The sequence below is a fragment of the Mus musculus genome, chromosome 3, assembly GCF_000001635.26.
Source record: "Mus musculus strain C57BL/6J chromosome 3, GRCm38.p6 C57BL/6J".
Classification (NCBI taxonomy): domain Eukaryota; kingdom Metazoa; phylum Chordata; class Mammalia; order Rodentia; family Muridae; genus Mus; species Mus musculus.
The window spans coordinates 41692880-41712811 of NC_000069.6; the positions used below are offsets into that span (position 1 = coordinate 41692880).

At 36.1% G+C, this 19932-nt stretch overlaps 1 protein-coding gene across 6 annotated transcripts in view; it reads right to left on the minus strand.

Annotated features, from left to right (window-relative positions):
- Sclt1 (sodium channel and clathrin linker 1) overlaps nucleotides 1–19932 on the minus strand; it is a 115847-nt gene that overhangs the window by 66175 nt on the left and 29740 nt on the right. For all 6 annotated transcript variants that reach the window (NR_155540.1, XR_867171.3, NM_001081411.1 and 3 more), the window contains exons 7-9: nucleotides 18204–18326; nucleotides 16590–16655; nucleotides 10507–10577 (exon numbers count right to left, since the gene is read on the minus strand). Coding sequence is in view for 4 of the 6 variants with exons in the window: in NM_001081411.1 (NP_001074880.1) it covers nucleotides 10507–10577; nucleotides 16590–16655; nucleotides 18204–18326 (260 nt within the window). In the remaining 2 variants the exon portion in view is untranslated. The remainder of the gene's footprint in view (nucleotides 1–10506; nucleotides 10578–16589; nucleotides 16656–18203; nucleotides 18327–19932) is intronic.

Genomic DNA, 19932 nt, shown 5'->3' on the forward strand with positions numbered 1-19932 from the left:
CTTTACACCAAATATCCAAAACCAGATGACTCTTCCACACAGATGTCAAAAATCAACATACCCACTCATCGTCCTTTCTTTTCCAATCAACTCTCTCACTCTTGATTCTTTATGGCTGTGCATACTGTCAGCAAGCCAGGCTTAGCAGCTCAGTGAGATCAGCAATGAAAAGATCTGAGTTCCAACTTGGCTCTTCCTTGACTCTATTGGAAAACCCTGGGTGGGTGACACAGTTCAAGCCTTTGGTTCCATGTAGTTTATAACAATGGAAAGATAAATCAAATGGCTATCATGACGCTGTCTGACAGTTCAACTTTGTAACAGTATCCCTTGACCTCTAGCCCCAGGTTCTTCAATTTCCCTCACAACATGGATCTTCTATATCCAATTTATTTCTCAGTACATGACTGCAGGTCTTTATGAACCAATTTCATTACTCACCTTTCTTCCAAGATCTATCTCTGCATTCTAAGTCACACTACTAAGCTACAGAGATTATTTTTAATTGCAGTCTTTTCTGGGCCTTGAATTTAGAGTTAAACACAATGTTAGATGACTCATTGTTTCAACAGTCATGACAGCTTTCAGTATTGTTTGGTGGTCCTTCTACTCTTTGTTTTCTAAGTTCATGTTAAACCATGATATATGTTGTTATTGAATATTTTTATACTAAAATTCTCTATATGTTTAATGTAAACAATATGTTTTGGCATTTAATTAAAACTTTATATGAAAAACATGAATGCTTGTTGTTGATACCTAGTTTTCCACACAAGTAATTGCCACATTATACATACTGTTGCCTTGGTGATGAACAAGTAGGCTGCCTGTAGCTCCCAAATTCTACAAATAGCCACAGTCCACAGAAACAATGACTAAGTTAGGGAACATAACTGCTAGAAATGTTTTTATCTTAGAAACAAATAACCATATATAGTATATACACTATATACTTAGCATTTATACTATACATACTAAATATGGATACATCTCTCTATAGCCAAAATGTCTATAGTGAAGAGACTATTATTTAAAAATGGTTGAACAATGCTAATGTATACTATCCTCTTTCAGACATTATTATATTCTACTTTCAATCTATACAAATACATATGCATGTTTATTACACACACACACACACACACACACACACACACACACACACACACACACAGACTTTTTGAGATAGGGTATTACATGGTCTAGCCTCAAACTCACGATTTTCCTGTCTTTACCTAAGAGCTAGTATTACAGGTGGGTGTCTTCACAGCAATTTTACAAGTCTGGCATCAATTTTTGAGTATAAATTAATATATCCTAAGAATACCAAATCAAGAAATATGAAAAATCTGGAACACTAAGAATTCTGAAACAGTATCAGCACCAAGACAATGCAACATGTGGGAAAATTTACACCTGACCTCATGTGCTAGCTTGTAATAAAAATGTTTGCAAACTAAAAATATTATATTAAATTACTTTCTGGCTCTGAGTGTAAGACATATAAAATAAATTTTGCTTTTAGACTTGGTTCCATTTCTAAGCCAACAATTTGTGTGTATGTAAGTATGCCAAATTTTGAAAAAAAAAAGAAAAAGCCCAAAACAAACCAAACCAAACCCCCAAACCACTCAAGTCTGTAACTGCCCTGTCATATTGCTTAGTTTTCATTTTTCAGGATGTTGTGACCTTTGAAATGTTTTCTCCCAGGCTTTGTCCAATCATCTTTGGCTCTTATTTGTCAATCTTTTCTATTTTGGCTTATCTTATAAAATGTTGAGTAAGAAATATTTACCCCCAGCAAAACTTGAAATTACCAGAGATGGAGGATCCAAGGTATTCTAAGACAAAACCAAGTGTAAACAATATCTTTCTACTAATCCAGCCCTGGGATAACAGAAAGAAAGGTCCAACACAAGGAAAGAAACTACACCCAAGGAAAAGCAAGAAATTAATTTTTTCACAACCAACCCAAACGAAGAGAAGCACAAAAACATAATTTCACTTCTAACAACAAAATAACAAAAATAACAGGAACCAACAATCATTGGTCTCTAATATCTCTCAACTTCGATGGACTCAATTCATCAATAAAAAGGCATAGGTTAACAGACTGGATACCTAACCAGGATCCAAAATTTGGTTGCATACAGGAAACACACCTCAGTGGCAAAGACAATTATTACCTCACAATAAAAGACTGGGAAAAAATTTTCCAAGCAAATGGTCCCAAGAAACAAGCTAGAGTAGCCATTCTAATATTGAATAAAATCAACTTTCAACCAAAAATTATCAAAAAAGATAAAGAACACTACAAACTTATCAAAGAAAAAAATCCACCAAGATGAATTCTCAATTCTGAACATCTATGCCCCAAATGCTAGGGCATCCACATTTGTGAAAGAAACAATACTGAAGCTCAAAGCACCCATTGAACGTCACACAATAATAGTAGGATATTTCAACACCCCACTCTCACTAATGAACAGATCAAGTAAACACAAACTAAACAGACACAGTGAAACTAAAAGAAGTTATGAACCATATGGATTTAACAAATATCTACAGAACATTTCACCCTAAAACAAAAGAATATACCTTCTTCTCAGCACCTCATGGTACCTTCTCAAAAATCAACCATATACCCGGACACAAAACAAATGTCATAAGATACAAGAAGACCAAAATAATCTCATGCATTCTATTAGATTACCACGGACTAAGGCTGGTCTTCAATAGCAACAAAAACAACAGAAAGCCCACATACACATGGAAGCTGAAAAACACTCTACTCAATGATAACTTGGTCAGGGAAGAAATAAATAAAGAAATAAAAAACTTTTTGTGTAGCTTCCCCCAGCCTTGAGTAGTCTGGCTTTGACCTTGCTGCCACTGAGTATGAGACCACCTGGGGTGGAGCCTTCTGACTTAGATGGCTCTATTGTTTTGTCACTTGCTGCTGCTCTTCTCCAAGACACTGCTACCTGCTGAGAGGCCCTAGAGATATTCCAGAGACAGCACCTGGCAGATCACCTACAGGCTGACGACAGGCACCAAGAATGGATTGGTGGGGGATGGGCCTCCCCCTTTATAAACACACTCTTAGTAAACTTTGGGGCCTTGATCAGAAAAAATTGTCTTGGTCTCCATTATTTTTGTCACTGTTTCCTTCCATACAGCTCCAGCCTCCCACTCAGGAACCCAGTTAGTGTGGCTGCAGACGGCTACATTTTTGGAATTCAATGAAAATGAAGGCACAACATACTTAATCTTACCAGACACAATGAAAGCAGTGCTAAGAGAAAAACTCATAGCCCTGAGTGCCTCCATAAAGAAACTGAAGAGATCATAACTAGAAACTTAATAGCTCATCTGAAAGCTGTAGAACAAAAGAAGGAAATGCACCCAAGAGGAGTAGACAGCAGGAAATAATGAAACTCAGGACTGAAATCAACCAAGGAGAAACCAAGAGAACTATACAAAGAATCAACAAAACCAGGAGCTGGTTCTTTGAGAAAATCAGTAAGATAGACAAACCCTTAGCCAGACTAATCAGAGGGCACAGAGACAGTATCCAAATGAACAAAATCAGAAATGAAAAGGGACATATAACAACAGAAATTGAGGAAATCCAAAAAATAATCAGATCCTACTATAAAAGCCTATACTCAAAAAAAAAAAAAAAAAAAAAAAAAAAAACAACTGGAAAACCTGGAATGAAATGGATGATTTTCTAGACAGATACCAGGTACCAAAGTCAAATCAGGATCAAATAAACCATCTAAACAGTCTCATAACCCCCAAGGAAATAGAAACAGTCAGAAGTCTCCCAATCAAAAAGAGCCCAGGGCCAGATAGTTTTAGTGCAGAATTCTATCAGATCCTCAAAGAAGATCTAAACAAGTACTTCTCAAACTAATCCATAAACTAGAAATATAAGGAACACTACCCAATTCTATGAAGCTACAGTTACAGTGATACCTAAACCACAAAAAGACCCAATAAAGAAAAAGAACTGCAGACCAATCTCCCTTATAAATATCGATGCAAAAATGCTCAATAAAATTCTCAAACTGAATCCAAGAGCACATCAAAATGATCATCTACCATGATCAGGTAAGCTTCATCCCAGGAATGCAGGGATGAGTCAATGTACAGAAATTCATCAACGTAAACCACTATATAAACAAACTCAAAGACAAAAACCACATGATCATCTCGTAAGATGCTGAAAACACCTTTGCCAAAATACAACACCCCTTCATGTTAAAAGTATTAGAAAGATCAGGAATTCAAGGTTCATACCTAAATATAATAAAAGCAATATATAGCAAATCAATAGCCATCATCAAACTAAATAGAGAGAAACTCAAAGCAATCCCTCTAAAATCAGACAAGACAAGGCTGCCCACTCTCTCCTTACCTATTCAACACGATACTCCAAGTTCTAGCCAGAGCAATTAGACAACAAAAGGAGATAAAAGGGATACAAATTGGGAGGGAGGAAGTCAAGATTTCACTATTTGCAGATGATATGATAGTATACATAAGCAACCCCCAAAATTCTAGAGAGCTCCTACAGCTTATAAACAACCTAAGCAAAGTGGCTGGATATAAAATTAACTCAAACAAATCAGTAGTCTTCCTCTACTCAAAGGATAAAAAGGCTGAGAAAGAAATTAGGAAAACATCAACCTTTCCAATACGCACAAATAATATAAAATATCTTGGTATGACTCTAACCAAATAAGTGAAAGATCTGTTGGATGAGAACTTCAAATTCATAAGGAAATCAAAGAAGACTTCAGAAGATAGAAAGATCTCCCATGCTCATGGATTGGTAGGATTAATATAGTAAAAAAGGCCATCTTACCAAAAGCAATCTACAGATGCAATGTAATCCTCATCAAAATTCCACCTCATTTCTTCATAGAGTTAGAAAGAGCAATTTGCCCAGTCATTTGGAATAACAAAAAACCCAGGACAAGTGAAAACTATTCTCAACAATTAAAGAGCTTGGGGAATCACCATCCCTGACCTCAAGCTGTACTATAGAGCAATTGTGATAAAACCTGCATGGTATTGGTATAGAGACAGGCAAGTCGATCAATGGAATAGAATTGAAGACCCAGAAGTGAACCCACATACCTATGATCACTTGATCTTTGACAAGGGAGCTAAAACCATCCAGTGGAAAAAAGACAGCATTTTCAACAAATGGTGCAGGCTCAACTGGTGGTCTGCATGTAGAAGAATGCAAATTGATCCATTCTTATCTCCTTGTACAAAGTTCACGTCCAAGTGGATCACGGATCTCCACATAAAACCAGATATGCTGAATCTAATAGAAGATAAAGTGAGGAAGAGCCTCAAATAGCTGGGCACAGGGGAAAACTTCCTGAATAGAGCACCAGTGACTTTTGCTTTAAGATCAACAATAGACAAATGGGACTTCATAAAATCGAAAAGCTTCTGTAAGGTCAAGGACACTATCAATAAGACAAAATAGCAACTCACAGATTGAGGAAAGACCTTTACGAACCCTACACCTGATAGAGGGCTAATATCCAAAATATACAAAGAATTTAAGACGTTAGATTCTGGAGAACCAAAGAACCCTATTAAAAAGTAGAGTACAGAGCTACTTGAGGAATCTCAAATGGCTGAGAAGCAACTGAAAGAAATGTTCAACATCTTAAGTCATCAGGGAAATGCAAATCAAAACAACCCTGAGATTCCACCTCACACCAGTCAGAATGGCTAGGATCAAAAATTCAGGTGACAGCAGATGCTGGCGAGGATGTGGAGAAAGAGGAACACTCCTCCATTGCTGGTGGGACTGTAAGCTGATAAAACCACTTTGGAAATCAGTCTGGCGTTTCCCGAGGAAATTGGAAATAGTTCTACCTGAAGACCCAGCTATATCACTACTGGGCATATACCCAAAAAATGCTCCAATATAGAACAAGGACACATGTTCCACTATGTTCATAGCAGCCTTATTTATAATAGTCAGACACTGGAAACAACCCAGATGTCCTGCAACAGAAGAATGAATACAGAAAATGTGGTACATTTACACAGTGGAATACTATTTAGCGATTAAAAACAATGACTTCATGAAATTCACAGGCAAATGGATGGAAAATATCATCCTGAGTGAGGTAACCCAGACACAAAAGAACACACAAGGTATTTACTCACTGATAAGTGGATATTAGCCCACAGGCTCACAATGCTCATGATACAACTCACAGACCATAAGAAGCTTAGAAGGAAGACCAGGATGTGGAAGCTTCAGACCTGCACTGAGGAGGGAACAGGAAGATCTTGGGACGTAGAGGGAGAGAGAAGGGGGAAGAAATAAGGGGGGTAGTATCAGGAACTGGAAGAGATTTGAGAGAGGTACAGAGGGTCAGGAAATCCAACTAAAGTATGTTGTAGGGGGCATGAGGAACTAGGGATAGCCACTGGAGGGTACCAGACACCTGGGAAATGTGAGGCTCCCAGGACCCAATGGACATGACTTTAGCTGAAATGCACAGAGAAGGTGGAAGCAGAACCTGTAGTGCCCACATCCGGTAGATAGGCACAGCCTTTGGGCCATAGATCAGACCACCCACCCATCTCAAAGTTTTTAACCCAGAAATGCTCCTGTCCAAAGGAAGAACAGGGACAAAAAATGGAACAGAGACTGCCCCACCTGGGGATCCATTACATCTGTAGACACCAAGCCAACATTGTTGTGTGGTCAAGAGGTGCTTGCTGACAGGAACCTTAGTGTGGTGGTTCCTGGGGAGGACCAGTCAGCAACTGACCAATGCAGATGTGGATGCTCGGAGCAAACCATCAGGCTGAGCTCAGGGAACCTGGTGGGGGAGCTGGTGGAAAGACTGAAGGTGCATAGGGGGATTGCATCCCATTGGAAGAACAACATAGCCTGGCCTGACAACCCAGTTCTTCCAGAGACTAAACCACCAACCAAGGAGTGTACCTGGAGGGATCCATGGCTCCAGATACACATGTAGCGGAGGACAGGCTTGGCTGACAGCAAAGGGAGGGGAGTCCTTTGGTCCCGGGGAGGTTTAACACCCTAGCATAGGGGGATGCTGAAGCGGTGGAGTGGGAGAATGTGGGTGGGGAAGAGGACCCTCATATAGGCAAAGGGGAGGGGAGTTGTGGGATGGAGGGTTGGTGGAGACGTAACTAGGAAGTGGGATATCATTTGAGATGTAAATGAATGGAATGATTAATAAAAAATAAAAAAAGAGAATTTTTTTACCATATATAATGTGTATATGACTTAAAACAAGAAACATTATTCCATGAACATATACAATATTCATATTTTAATGTATCAGTTAAAATGAATTTAAGTATAAAAAACAGTATTTTCCTAGCAAAATCTTTTGATTATCTTATTAAAAAAACAATTCTGTGAAGTTTTTGCTTCTTATTTAGATATTAAACCCATAAACTTATTTAAAAATGAATTTGAAAGGGAAAACTCCTATAAAACTCTCTTATAGATAGAAACGATTCCCAATATCAGTTCCCCACTGACTTATAATGTTTTGATAGACCATACTTCCATGAATACATTTTGTTTTATTCAATTAAACTCACCGTTATAAATAACAATAAGTTTGTTAAACTGCATAATTATCTTGGTATGATGGTTTGTATATGCTCGGTCCAGGGAGTTGAACTATTAGAAGGCGTGGCCCTGTTGGAGTAGGCGTGGCCTTGTTGGAATAAGTGTGTCACTGTGGGCATGGGTTTAAGAGCCTCACCCTAGCTGCCTGGAAGCCAGTATTCTGCTAGCTAGTAGTCTTCAGATGAAGAGTAGAACTCTCAGCTCTGCCTGCACCATGTCTGCCCAGATGCTGCCATGCTCCTGCCTTGATGATAATGGAATGAACCTCTGAACCTGTAAGCTAGCCCCAATTACATGTTTTCCTAATAAGAGTTTCCTTGGTCATGGTGTTTGTTCATAGCAGTAAAACCGTAACTAAGACACTTGGTAAAATAATTTTTTTTTTATTATTTTATCAAGGAACAACTAGATTACTATTCCTCTTTCAGTCTTTCTCTTTCTCTTGGTCTCTCTCCTGAACAATTTATTCCAAATTATGTTAATAAAAAAATATTCTCACTAAAGAACTGAAGTTTCTCTGGCATAGTAGTTCTCATTTTTCTGTTTTGTTTTTAGATTTTTATATTTATTTGCTGAAATTTCTCATTCTATCACTGCAAACGTCTATTTCTTCAATTTTACTTACTTATTTATGTAAGATGTTTGTGTTAGCACATGTGTTTACACAGGTGTAGTTGTCTCTAACCCTAACTTATGTACACGTGTAGAGGCCAAAGGCCAACATCTAGTGTTTTCCTCTATTGCTCTCAGCTAGAGTAAAGGCCACAAGCTTGACAATTCTCCTCTCCTGACCTCCGCAGAGCAGGGGCTACAGGAATTCACAGGTATGCTTAGCCTTTTATATCTCTGCTAGGGATCTGACTTTAGGTCCAATGCTTGCAAATCTTAACCAGAGTCATCTCCCCAGTCCCTATCATTTAAACTTTTTGAAGTTGTTCCTAATTGCTCACTGATTCATTTTGTTGTGCTTATTTAAAAGTCTTTGTTAACAGAAAGCAAAATAGCAAAACAAAAAAAGGATAGCCAGTTCATATTGATGAAGGATTCAAGTACAGCAAAATTACATACACTCAATACAACAATACCTATTATTATAAACCAACTCTTCTATAAAAGGCCATAAAACCTCTTCAAAATAAAAGCCAATAAAAAAACCCCCTTCAAAACAACAATAATGGGTATCTTCAATAACATCTCAGCAATCATTCTCATCATCAAAGCCATCCAGATAAAACACATGAACAAACTTCAGAATTAAACTATACCATAGATCAAATGGACGTAACATCTACAAACTATTCCACCCAAAAGCTGCAAAGTACGCATTTCTAAAGAATGAGTGAGTCACTTAAAGGAATCTGGATGGAAATAAAACAATTCTTAGAATCAAATGAGAATGAGATCATAACATTCTGGAACCTGAAGGAAACAGAAAAAAGTGGTTATAGCTGGAAAATTTATAGTTACAATTGCCTACAATAAAAAAATCAGATATTTCAAATAAATAATCTAATAATAAAACTCAAGATCTTAGAAAAGTTTACCTTCAAATCAGCACAAGGAAAGAAATAATAAAGACCAGAGTTTATATTCATGAAACGGAAAACTAAAAGAACAATATAAAAGATTAATGAAAGAGTGGGTTCTATGGAAAGGATAAATACCCGGGTGAATGGATCTTTAGCAAAACTAGTGAAAAGACTCAATTCAATAAAATTAGAGATAAAGGAGGATATTATATTATAGCAGTTTTCAATGAGCTCCAGATAATTATCAGTGAATATTCTGAATTTATTTTACAACAAACTAGAAAAATCTAGATCCTACAAAATTACTCATCTTAAAATTTGATTTTTGTTTTTGTTTTTTTTTTTTAATTTCTTATATATTATTAGGGCTGAGTGTGTAGCTCAGTGGCAGAGGACCTTCCTAGCATTTGCAAGGCCCTGGGCTTGAACTGTAGCCAAGCTACTCTTCCATCCCCAATCCTACCTCAAATCCTAACTTAAAATTTTAGGTAGCTGTTATTCTTTTATTCCTCTTAATAGGTATATAATGTTCCATGGATTACAAATGTGCTCACTAGTTTGTTTGTTTGTTTGTTTTTTAAATCAACTTTGATACAAGTTAAGAGTTAACTGGGAAGAGAGGATATCTAGGCGTTGCTTCCATCAGATTAGCCTTGGTCTGTGGGGAATTGCTTGTTTAATCACTGATGTGGGAGGGCTCAGTCCACTGTAGGCAGTGACTCTTCTGGGCAGGTGATCCTGGTTTTAAGAGAAAGGTACCCGAGCAAGCCAGAGACAGCAAGCCAGTAAGCAGCACTCCTCCATGGTCTCTGCAGTAATTCCTGCCTCAAGTTCCTGCCCTGACTTGCCTCAGTGATGGAAAGCACCATGGAAGGGTAAGCATTTAAAATAAACTCGTTTTTTCTCAGGTTGCTTTTAGTCAGAAGTTCTATCACAGAAGCAAAACAGTGGCTATCCATCCTAGGTGCATCTTTCTTTTCCCAGTCTCAGTTGCCCACTCCCCCACTGGTATGTCTTGGTAACTATCTGCTAAGATTTTGGAGCCCCCTTCTCTTAGGCAGAAGTCCAATGCGAGTTAAGCAATAGAACAGAGGAACCCCTGGTTTATTATGATATATACCTCACATATATGCTATAGTTGCCTCCTCACTGAATGAACTCATGGCTGATGTACATATATGCAGTGTTTCTGGCAAAGGTGTAATAAAAAGGGAGAAAGACAAATGATAGGAAAATCTATGGCATTAAAACAAATCTCCCTGAATAAATGTAATTAATAATAATAATAATAATAATAAATCAAACTCGTCTGAAAAATACCTAAGATGTTTTCGAAGTTTCTCAATCTCCATGTTTTGTTCAGTTACTGTTTTCAGGAAGTGGTGGTTAGTCTGTCATAAGAACAAATCAAAAACACTTATTAGAACCAGTATAAGCAAAAAGGAAAAACAAAATAAGATAAGAACCTTGGGTCTTCATGAAGGAAGCTTCATCACTTACTCCCATTGATTCTGCTTCAAATCTACCCAACCCCGCATTGCTCCCCAAGCACTTTCCCTGGCTGACCTTTTATCCCTTTACATGTGTACAAGCCTGAAAAGTGCTACGAGTTACGGAACCAATGGTGTATCTTGTAGAACAATGTTAATGGGACTGAGATATAAAGACTGAGAATGCCTATGTTCATGGGTAGGACAAAACCTGTGTTTATCACTGAGATTAAGTTCCAGAAACATTGCTAATTTATCTGTTTTATTTTTTAAAAATGGAAAATTCCATGTATTTATTGGAGGAAGACACATGAAGGTCAAAGGCCAACTGTGGGAGTCATTTTTTTAGCTTCTAGCTCATAGGTATTAGGGATTAGACTCCTGTCTCCAGTCTTGGCAGCACCCTTTATCCACTGAGTCCTTTTTCTTGCCCAATTTATTTTATTTTAAAATCAATTTGAAATACTCACAGTCTTTTTTTTTTTTTTTCGAGACAGGGTCTCTCTGTATATCCCTGGCTGTCCTGGAACTCACTTTTTAGACCAGCTGGCCTCGAATTCAGAAATCCGCCTGCCTCTGCCTCCCAAGTACTGGGATTAAAGGCGTGCGCCACCACCGCCCAGCAAATACTCACAGTCTTATTATATATAGGCCAACCTTTCTATCCTTCTGACTCTACTTCTAGTAATATTCATTTGTGCCCAGCATATTTGTATTTTGTGTTTATCTTCATTATAATGTGTTAATTGTATAAAATAATGGGCTTCATTAAAACATGTGTATGTACAAATGTGCTCAGATTCATCTCTTGCATTATCATTTCTTTGTCTATTTTCCTCTTGATTCTTTTACATCTCTGTAAGCCCTTTAAAAATAAAAATATGATATTATTTCTTTCCTCTCTCCAACCCTCCTACATTTTACTTCATATTTCCCTTTCAAATTCACAGTCTCTTATTTTAATTTTTGTCATATATATGTATACATACACATATGTACACACACATATATATTTACACACACACACACACACACACACATATATACACTTCATGTGTGACTATATAAATGTAACCTACTGAGTGTATTTGTGTACTTACTATTGCTTATATGTGTATTCTTTTAGGGATTATTACTTGTGATTAGATAACCACTTACGGTGGTCATGTCTGGTGAACACAAATTCTTCTCTAAGTAGCTTTCAATCATTGGCTAGGGGGTGTCTGTTAAGTGGCCCCGGATGGGTCTCCCTTCTCCTTGGAGTCCTTGCTACTAGTGGCCCATAAGGATAAAGGGAGTAGAGAGATGAACAGGGTTTCAGGTGGGCCAGTGAGTACAAACAGTAATAATGATATACCAAGACCAGCTTCAGGAAGACATCAACTTGACTCAGAGTGAGTCAAGGGTTATAGAGTTTTTGGGGAAGGAGGGTTGGAATATCTAGGATGGGCAAAGGTCATTGGCTGAATGCAAAGGTACTGAGATGCCTCACTAGCATAGGGAAACATTCCAGGAATCTCAAGTGCTAGCTGAACAGGTTCTCGTCCAGAGAAAGAAGCTGAATCTGTAATCATAACCAAGGCTAGATGACATTTCCCAGGTAGAGGGTGTGGAGGCTGGGATTTCCCAGGTGGAGAAGAGGAACCCTCACTGACAAAGGGTCCACCATTTTGTACTGAGCTCAGGGCTTTTTGGTGACATCAGACTTTGACCTTAGCAGCAGAGCAACGGCCTCCTATATAATTTCATGTTGAAGTTTGTGTAAAGTTTTTCATCTGGATAATTTATTTACTGATATTGAGTGGTATAGTGACATTCCCCACTATTATTATATCCTTTTATATATAGTGATACTTGTTTAGGAAATGGCACACCAACATTTGTTGCATACATATAAATGATAGTTACATTTTCTTTATAGACTGTTTGCTCCCTTTGCTAATATCTAGTAACCTCTACCTTCAGATTAGTTTTGGTTTGAGATCTGCTCTGTACATACAGGTTTTTACTGTTGTTAATCTTAGAGGTCTGTTAGTTTTTGAGTTGAGCATGCGTGATTCATTCCTAACTCTTATTTGTTAATCTTTCCTCATGAGAATTATTCTTAGGTCTCATGATTCTCTTTTCCTCCATTCTGCAATGGAATCTTTTAAATATATTCCCTAGTGCTGGCTTAGTTGGCATGTGTTGCTTTCAGTTGTGTTCATCTTGGAAGATCTTCATCTTTCTATTGATTTTAAATAACTATGTTGGATAGGATAATCTTAGCTGGCAGTTATTTACTCTAAGAGATTGAAATATATCATACTGTGCTTTCTTGGCTCCTAGAGTTTCTCCTGAGAGGAGAGGTCTGATGTAATTCTAACGAGTCTGTCTTTAGAAGCAACTCAAGATTTCACTTATAGCTTTCTCTATTTTGTTTTTGTTCTGTACTCTTGGCATTTAACTATAATGTGACATGGAGATATTCTTTTCTGGCCCTGTTTGGAGTTCTTAATGGTTCCTATTCTTGGAATGCCCTATCTTTTTGTAGATTTGGGAAATTTTCTGCTCCAATGAACTTGTTTTATATATCTGTTTGGTGTTTTAATCTCAGCTCCTTCTTTTGCTCTTAAAATTCTTCCATTCTGCTAGTTACTAAAAACTGTGGTGATGATTTTTTAAAATTATCTCAAAATGTTGTTAGTAATTAAAACATCTTCAATTACCAATTCTGTCTTTCTTGATTTACTAAGAGCTTAATTCCTCTTACTTGAATTCTTTCACTTTTTCATTTGATCTAGACTCCTCTAGTCAATTTGTCGGGTTAGTGTATTGTATCTTTTAGTCCCATTGTTTTTAAAATTAATTTATTAATTTACTTTACATCCTGACTGCAGTTTCCCCTCTACCTCTCTTCTTTATCTCAGCCACTCCTCTTCCCTTTCTCTTCAGAAAAGGGGAGTCCTCCCATGGATACCAACCAGCCCCAGCATATCAAATTAAAGCAAGACTAGGCTCATTTTCTCATTAGAGGAGGCAGCCTGGTAGGGAAAAAAGGTCCCAACAACAGGCAATAGAGTCAGAGACTGCCCCTGTACAAGAGAACTACATGAAGATTAAATTATACAACTGTTACATATATGTGGAGGGTCTAGGTCAGTCCATGAATACTCCCTAGTGGGCCAGTCAGCCTCTGTGAACCCCTATGGGCCCAGGTTAGTTGATTTTGTATTTTTTTTTTGGTGGTTTCCATTATTTTTATATATAAGTCCACGTTTCATGAATTGCTTTCATTAACCTCAGTGAGCATCTTATTAAGACACTATGATATTTTGTCAAGTTCTTTATTATCTTTCTGCCTGTACACCCATCCATCCATCCATCCATCCATCCCCCTACCTGCCTTATCTCCCTTACTTAGGGTTAATTCATGTGGTTCTTTTGAAACGTCTGTGGTTTTGTTTTTTTTTTTTTTTTTTTTTTTAACTTTTTTTTGGGTGATTGTTTTGGTTTCTAGGCATGAAAGAAAATTGGAATCCTCCTGGTCTTCGAAGACTGAGAGAGGACCTCTACTAAATAGCTAGTTACAGGGTTGGGAGGTATCCTGCCTCCTCCTAGAGATAGTGGCAGAAATAGCTTTATGTACTTGTTCTGTGATAAATGAGGGGTAAGACACTGTGGCATGCATTAGTCTGTTATTAATCCCCCAACTCCCTTGCTGGACAGAGCACAAAGACCAACAAGACTGACGTGTTTTTAGATAACCCTAAGAAGATAGGGTGCAGGATGCAAAGATTTATTTGTTTCCTGCAGGAGGAAGCCAAGAGCTGAGCTTTTACCCATTAGCTAGTAATGAGTAAGAGATGGACAGGGTCAATGACATCTATTAGTCCAAGCAGCACCACAGCACCATTCTCTACACAGTGGCTAAACAGTCTAGGAACTGTGAGAATTCCAAGACAAACAAGACAGAAGTCAAAGTTTTGAGATCCCCTTCAGAAAAGTTGAGACTCTTACATGTGCACACCAATCTCTCACTTCTTCTGGAGGAAGTTGGGAGCTAGTCTTATTTTTGATCATAGGATATTATGGCGCTGCACTAGGCTTTTAGTATAAACTAAAACCAACCCACTGGCTTTACCAAGACTGGTAAAATCATCTTCTCTTGGATGCAGAAACTGTTCAATTGTTCTGATTGCCGAATTAGTGTGTGTTGGGAAAAGGGTCTGTCTACTCTCACACCGTCCTCAAGTCTTACTAAAATATAGTTTACCCTATACTCATTATTTTATTGTGTATCTGCAGCCTAGTAAAAGACCTTTTAAATGGGAATTACTTGTCTTTTATAGGCAAATTCCTTTTTTGTTTTGATTTTGATTTCTTTTCTTTTTCCCTTTCCTTCTTTTCCTTTCTTTTCTTTTCTTTTCTTTTCTTTTTCTTTTCTTTTCTTTTCCTCTCTCTCTCTCTCTCTCTCTCTCTCTCTCTCTCTCTCTCTCTCTCTCTCTCTTTCTTTTAAAAAGACAGGGTCTCACAAGTATGGTCCTTAATTCAACGAGATCAGCCTGCCTTGGCTCTTGCTTCATGAATACTGGAATGAAAGGCACTACCATGGTTTAATATACCCCATGTGAACACTCAAACATGCTTTTCCTATGACTTCCCTTAAAAATATTTAGGAGTCATTGATACAATAAGGTATCTATAGGAGAAATACCAAAGAATTATATAATCCTTATTGTTCTGGGAGAAACACTCAGAGAAACAATAATAATTGTGATACTAGGTTGAAGTACTAGCTTCCATGTAGAAATATATTATTTAAAGCCTTTAATTCTAGAACTTAGCAATCCTTTTGTCTTGAAGCATTAAGATTCCTCAGAAATATATTGTAAAAAGAAAATAACAAAAGAAACAAATCTATGATTAGAAAACCCAATTGTTAACCAGATTACAATCCCAGTACTAGGGAAAGTGAGGCAGGAGGACTGTCAAGAGATCGAAACCAGCTTGGGTAAATCCAGGCTAGCCTTTGCTAGAGTATGGAACTAATGTCTCAAAAATAACACAAATGAAAAAGGACATTCTATATATTAACATAAGGAGTCAACAGTTGATTAATAAGACAGTGGAATAAAATAACTTACTTTTGATGACATAACTCTACTCTTAAGCACAGGCATTATTTAGGTATTAGCAAGAATTAGCAGAGTAACTAGGGAAGAATGAACAGTACAGGGAGGGATCCCCCAGAGTGCTATAATTCTATTTAATTCTATTTTAATTCTATATAATTCTATTACTCAACAATGAGTAAAAATAAAATTCCAAGGAGATAAGGAAAGCAAAAGAAATATAAGAGAATTAAAAGACAGTAAGTAGAACTGGGAGGTTGAATTATATTTGTTTTAGAAGAATGTAGGAACTACACACACACACACACACACACATACATATATATATTACACATATTAATCATATATATTGACAGTTAATTTACAAATGGGTCTTAGTTTAGTTCTTTAAAAGAAATCAATTTATTCATTCAGCACAGATCTATGATACTCTTATGACATTTCTGGCTGTGTGTGACAGGAAACACTAAAGAGTAGGTGCGTGCATTACTTTTGAGGAGCTGAAGATCTAGATCACTCTACTCTTAAGAGACCTCATCAAATACCCCAAATACCCGAAGAGAGTTTTCAGATTAGGATGTAATTCAAATACACATTGGTTAGATCTTTAAAGGGTACTGTTCAGTTTAAAGAAGTATGTTCAGTTACTAAATATGTAAGGAAATCAGGAAAGATACTGTTTATATGCCTTAATTCATACAACATGCTTTGTTGCTTTGATGTGAATAAGAATGAATAAATATAGTTACAGTTTCTAATTCATAAAAAGTAGGAACAGAAAGTGTTCATTTCCACTTACCATTTCTATGTTCTCATTAGCAACATGGAGTTTCTTGGTTAGTTGTTGAAAATTGTTCAGCTGATCCTAATAGGAAAATAGAGCAAATCCATAGTGTTTTGCTTATTGCCCATGCTTTAAATAAAACTAAAACCAAGTCTAATATCGTACATCTAAATTTGTATGACATTGGCATTATATCTTCTATTGTGTCAATTAGTAGTCAAATAAATAAAAAAATATAAATGATTGAAAGTGAAACAAGGAGGCAATGGTGCTACATTACAAAAATGATTTACATTTATGTAAAATCATTATTTGTACAATAAATTATTCACCAATAAATATTTTACACATAGAAGGTGCAGTTACAAACATTTAAGTGACTAGAAATTTCAAAAGCTAGAAAGTATGTGCACAACACCAGAAACTACATATTCAAGCATATCCAAAATGGGTAAGATCAACTGTGCAAAGGAGCCACTGTAGTAATTGTGTAACTGCTGTAAGAAACTCCATGTTCCACAAGTTTAAAATAATTTCATCAGGTCCTACAGTCCTATTAAAGACTACTTGTACAAATAACATAAAGTTGGAACAGATTTTTAACATGTCAGAAAACAAATGAATAACAGGCAACCAGGAAAATAGAGATGAAGTAATATTTGTAAAGTTATTTATAAATAAAATCAAATGATAGATTTCTAGTACAGTAGAAGAATGATCTTATGTGAAAACGACAAAATAATTTAAGGCCTTAGTATTCACCTGAAATAGGAAACAGCCTTGAAGAATTTGTTTTCTATTAGACCCCAGAAGTTAAAAGTTTTATAGATCAGATTATATATATTATTTCAAATCACAGCACGGATAAAAGAATATTGTACACTAGAATATCATATAATTATCATTAGGATTACACAGTCAGAAATTCGCTATGATGATATTAAAAGTATTCATAAACCTGAACTTGAAGAATTAACAAATGAGAGTTATAGTAACCCACTTATATTAACAGATAATTCTTAAGTCCACAACACTCAAATGTACTTAGCAGTAAAAGAACCAGCAGAAAAACAACTTCCTAATGGGACAGGAGGTCTTTATGAGACAGTTTGTTAACAGAGGCATAAATCAAAAGCCAGATGCCCAATGCAATGCTCTAGACAGAAAGAAATATTTAATAAGACTTCTTCCTTTGATAAAATTATAATTTGTCAATATATTGGACATCTATTTTAGTAACAGGCCATATTCAATTGTGTGAACATTGCTATTTGACAGTGTTATTGTATTTGAGCAAGTTTCTCCATTCACTGAATTCAATGAATAATTTTTGTTTTGTTTCAAAACAGGTAGGAAATTAAGCAATTACAACACCAGCAGAGGTCAGTTTATAAAGAACAATTTTATATTTCTTTTCCAAACTAATACACCTTTTAATTCTACTTGCATTCAAAACACAACATGCACTGAGACAGTTCTTTGATTATTTATCTGCTTAGAAGATTCTGAGATATATTTATTGTTAACATTAAAAAAACATGAGATATTTAGGAATTTCTTTCCAAAACACTTTTTTTCAGGATACAATTTTTGACAAATATATAAGAAAATCATAAAACCTAGGCTTACTTTTTGCTTTCGGTTTTCAAATTCATGAATCTGGGCTTCAGTCATATGCTCCTGATAGAGTTTCTGTACACTTTGCAACTCCTGAGAAGCAGTCTGCCAGAGTTCCAGAGCCCAAGTTTTCTCCTATAAACAACAACAACAAAACTTTGATAGTTTCTTAAAATATCAGAAAGCTATTTACTGATAGTATAAATAATCATATTCTTTTACAAATGGGTACTTGTAAAGTTACAAAGTAAATCTAGACTGTATATAAAGATGGTAGTCATGCATAGTTTAATGTAAGAACACATTCAGGGAATGCACTATTAGGGAAGTTAACTATTATGGGACCACAGCAGATGTACTAAAGACAAACTACAATGACCACAATCATCACTAGATGATGCACTCTGTAGGAAAAAACATTGTATATATAGTCCATGTTTGACAGGTTGTTATGTGGGATGTGACTGTAATATAATAATATTCATGATTTTAAAATTTTAGTAGTAATTTTCTTATTTCGAAAATTTCCTTTTACTTTGAGTTAATAGTTAAAATTAATGTTATCAGCAATACATATTAGAAACTACTCTAATTTTGTTTTACAAAAAAATTGTAAATTAAGCCTTGACATTATTAAAGGAGAAAAGTCCTTCTGAGAAACTACAGTATGATTTTCTGATTGTAAAGAGTTAAGTGCTTATTGTAGAAAACTAAGAAAATATGAAAAACAGAAGCAATAAAGAACCATTTAGAATTTTAGTATTAGCTCTTCTAATAAACATTACTAACTTGGAGATAATCATCTTTATAAATGTTGACTGTTCATGTCTATAAATTCTTTATAAATTGCTTCTGGTATATAATTTTTTAAAGTTTTTCTTTTAGTAAAATTATAATCATATAACGTATTTTTTAACACTATTTTACTTGGCCTTTTGTGGTAAGAGTTTTATTAGTTCATCATTTACTTTTTAATTCAATTAACTTTTTAATAAAGTTCCACCAAAGTATAGTAAGGGGTTTCAGAGTTAAAGACTTTCAGAAGATCTTGAGGTAAAAAATGTGTTTATAACAATAGGAAGACACCTGCCTATGTGTTCTCGTCTGTCACAGTAGAATTTTCTAAAGTATATATTATGTCATTTCTGCTCTGAGAACTGGTAGAAAGTGTGCTTATATTATTATTCAAAAATAAAGCCAGTTAATTTACAGCAGACTAAATAATGATAGCTATAACTCACAAAACTATACTGTAGGATGTTAAAATAAGATAAAGTGGTCTGAGTAGTCTTGAAACTAAAAGGCTAAGAAATGCTAATTTAATCCACTGAGACCATGCAAACAGCAAATAGCCTAGGGTTCCTTAGCAAGTTTAGACTAAGTGTGGAAAACAACAAAACAAGACATTTTCTCTTTGGTGTGATTTAGAATGATAAATGTCCCCTGTGGGCACATGATTTGAACCCTGGATCCTCAGTTGGTGATGTTAGGAAGGTTAAAGGTAGGAGACTTTGTTAGAGGAAGTCAACTCTGGGGGCAGGTTTTGAAGGTTTCTATCTTGGTCCCACTTCTAGCTTGATGTCTGATTCCTGATTTCTGTGCGGTGAAAATAAGATCTCACAGCTTTCTGCTCCTGTTCTGGCCTCCATAGCTTTCTTGTCGTCACAGAGGGATCTAATTCTATGGAATCATAAGCCAAATAAATCCTTTCTTTAAGTTGCTTTGGCCATTGCACGTTATC